This window comes from Egretta garzetta, unplaced genomic scaffold, assembly GCF_000687185.1.
Source record: "Egretta garzetta isolate BGI_Z169 unplaced genomic scaffold, ASM68718v1 scaffold1420, whole genome shotgun sequence".
NCBI lineage: Eukaryota > Metazoa > Chordata > Aves > Pelecaniformes > Ardeidae > Egretta > Egretta garzetta.
In genome coordinates, this window is record NW_009258419.1 from 4,845 (window position 1) to 7,584 (window position 2,740).

At 60.1% G+C, this 2,740-nt stretch overlaps 1 protein-coding gene across 1 annotated transcript in view; it reads left to right on the plus strand.

Annotated features, from left to right (window-relative positions):
- Positions 1–263: 263 nt before the first annotated feature.
- Positions 264–2,740, plus strand: part of LOC118452775 (IQ motif and SEC7 domain-containing protein 1-like) — a gene marked incomplete at both ends in the record, with an annotated part of 26,256 nt that continues 23,779 nt past the window's right edge. Inside the window, 6 exons of the mRNA XM_035898949.1 lie at positions 264–425; positions 541–663; positions 1,335–1,501; positions 1,602–1,741; positions 1,831–1,941; positions 2,594–2,719. Of these exons, the coding sequence (XP_035754842.1) occupies positions 264–425; positions 541–663; positions 1,335–1,501; positions 1,602–1,741; positions 1,831–1,941; positions 2,594–2,719 (829 nt within the window). The remainder of the gene's footprint in view (positions 426–540; positions 664–1,334; positions 1,502–1,601; positions 1,742–1,830; positions 1,942–2,593; positions 2,720–2,740) is intronic.

Consider the following 2,740-nt stretch of genomic DNA (forward strand, 5'->3'; position numbering starts at 1 on the left):
CTATGGCAAGGACAGGGTGACCTTGTTGCCCCTGTAGCAAGGACATGGTGACCTTGGTGGCGCTATAGCAAGGAGAGGGTGACCTTGGTGGCCCTATGGCAAGGACAGGATGACCTTGGTAGCTCTATAGCAAGGAGAGGTTGACCTTCTTGGTGGCCCTAGAGCAAGGAGAGGTTGACCTTGGTGGCCTTATGGCAAAGACATGGTGACCTTGGTGGCGCTATGGCAAGGAGGGGGTGACCTCCCATCCACCATCTTTGTAGGAAGCCAGAGAAAGGGATCCAGTACCTGATTGAGAGGGGCTTCCTCTCGGACACCCCGGTGGGGGTGGCCCACTTCATCCTGGAGAGGAAGGGCTTGAGCCGGCAGATGATTGGCGAGTTCCTCGGCAACCGCCAGAAGCAATTCAACCGCGACGTCCTCGAGTAAGGCAGCGGCGGGTGGTGGGACATGCTGGGACATGGCCATGGAAGGGGTTGTCCACCCAGGATCAGAGGCCATCTCCGATCTGGGGGGGCCGGGGGGGGGTGTCTCCCGCAGCTGCGTGGTGGATGAGATGGACTTCTCTGGGATGGAGCTGGACGAGGCCTTGCGCAAGTTCCAGTCCCATATTCGGGTGCAAGGAGAAGCCCAGAAGGTCGAGCGCTTGATCGAGGCCTTCAGGTGAGGGACGGTGATGGGGACTTCATCTCCTTGGGAGCTGGGAAGACCACCAGGCCATAGCGTGCTGCTGGTGGTCACCATGGGGTGATGTTCTAGGTGACCCTATGGATCAAGGAGACGCTGGGGGTGGTGGCCCATGGGGTGATGTTCTAGGTGACCTTCTGGATCCAGAGGGAGATGTAGGGGTGGTGGCCCATGGGGTGATGTTCTAGGTGACCCTCTGAATCAAGGAGATGCTGGGGGTGGTGGTCCATGGGGTGATGTTCTAGGTGACCCTATGGATCAAGGAGACATAGGGGTGGTGGTCCATGGGGTGATGTTCTAGGTGACCCTCTGGATCCAGAGGGAGACGTAGGGGTGGTGGCCCATGGGTGATGTTCTTGGTGACCCTATGGATCCAGAGGGAGATGCTGGGGGTGGTAGCCCATTTGGCGATGTTCTAGGTGGCCCTATGGATCAGGAGATGCTGGGCATGGTGGCCCATGTGCCATGGGGTGATGTTCTAGGTGACCCTATGGACCGAGCAGGGGGCCATTAGCGATGGTGGCCCACACACAAGGTCTCCTGGACCTCACTGGGTGTGCGGTGGGGTGCAGTGGCCATCGCAGCCACGTGGGGCTGGCCGTGGGACAACCTGACCCCATGGGCCATGGGGATTGTTTGTCCCGCAGCCAACGCTACTGCGTGTGTAACGCGGCCCTGCTGCGCCAGTTCCGCAACCCGGACACCATCTTCATCCTGGCCTTCGCCATCATCCTCCTCAACACCGACATGTACAGCCCCAGCGTCAAGGCCGAGCGCAAGATGAAGCTGGAGGACTTCATCAAGAACCTCCGAGGTGAGGACCACCACGGGGTCCCGCCTTGTCCCCTCGGGGGTGTCCCCACCCCCTGCTTCGGAACGTGGGTTCTAGAGCGGGGGTCCGGGTGTCACGGCAGGGGGGGACAACGGGGAGGACATCCCCCGGGACATGCTGGTGGGCATCTACCAGCGCATCCAGAGCCGGGAGCTGCGCACCAACGATGACCACGTCTCCCAGGTCCAGGCCGTCGAGCGCATGATCGTCGGCAAGAAGCCGGTGGGTTCACTCGAAGGATGGGATGGGTTCTAGGGGACCTATGGAGAGAAGCTCTAGGTGACCTATGGGGGGTGTTCTGGGTGACCTAGGACATGCTGGTGGGCATCTACCAGCGCATCCAGAGCCGGGAGCTGCGCACCAACGATGACCACGTCTCCCAGGTCCAGGCCGTCGAGCGCATGATCGTCGGCAAGAAGCCGGTGGGTTCACTCGAAGGATGGGATGGGTTCTAGGGGACCTATGGAGAGAAGCTCTAGGTGACCTATGGGGGGTGTTCTGGGTGACCTATGGGGGATGTTCTAGGTGACCTATGGAGGAAGGTCTAGATCACCTATGGAGGAAGCTCTAGGTGACCTTTGGGGGATGTTCTGCATGACCTATGGCGGATGCTCTAGGTGACCTATGGATAGAAGCTCTACGAGACCCTATGGGAGATGTTCTAGGTGATCCTATGGAGGAAGGTCTAGGTCACCTATGGGGGATGCTCTAGGTGACCCTATGGAGTGAAGCTCTAGGTGACCTATGGAGGAAGGTCTAGGTGACCCTATGGAGGAAGCTCTAGGAGATCCTATGGGAGGTGCTCTAGGTGACCTATGGAGGCAGCTCTAGGTGACCTATGGGAGATGTTCTAGGAGACCCTATGGAGGAAGTTCTAGGTCACTTATGGGGGATGTTCTAGGTGACCGTATGGAGGAAGCTCTAGGAGACCCTATGGAGGAAGCTCTAGGTGACCCCAGGGATGGGACAGGCCAATGTCAAGGGCGCCACCACCATTAAGGGGTGGGCCTGGAGGGTGGGTGGATGTGTCCCCCCCAGGCCCCGCCCCAACACTGAGCCCACCCTTGTCCCCAGGTCCTCTCCCTGCCCCACCGGCGCCTGGTGTGCTGCTGCCAGCTCTACGAGGTCCCCGACCCCAACCGGCCCCAGCGTCTGGGGTTGCACCAGCGCGAGGTCTTCCTCTTCAACGACCTGCTGGTGGTGAGTCCCCTGGGCATCGGG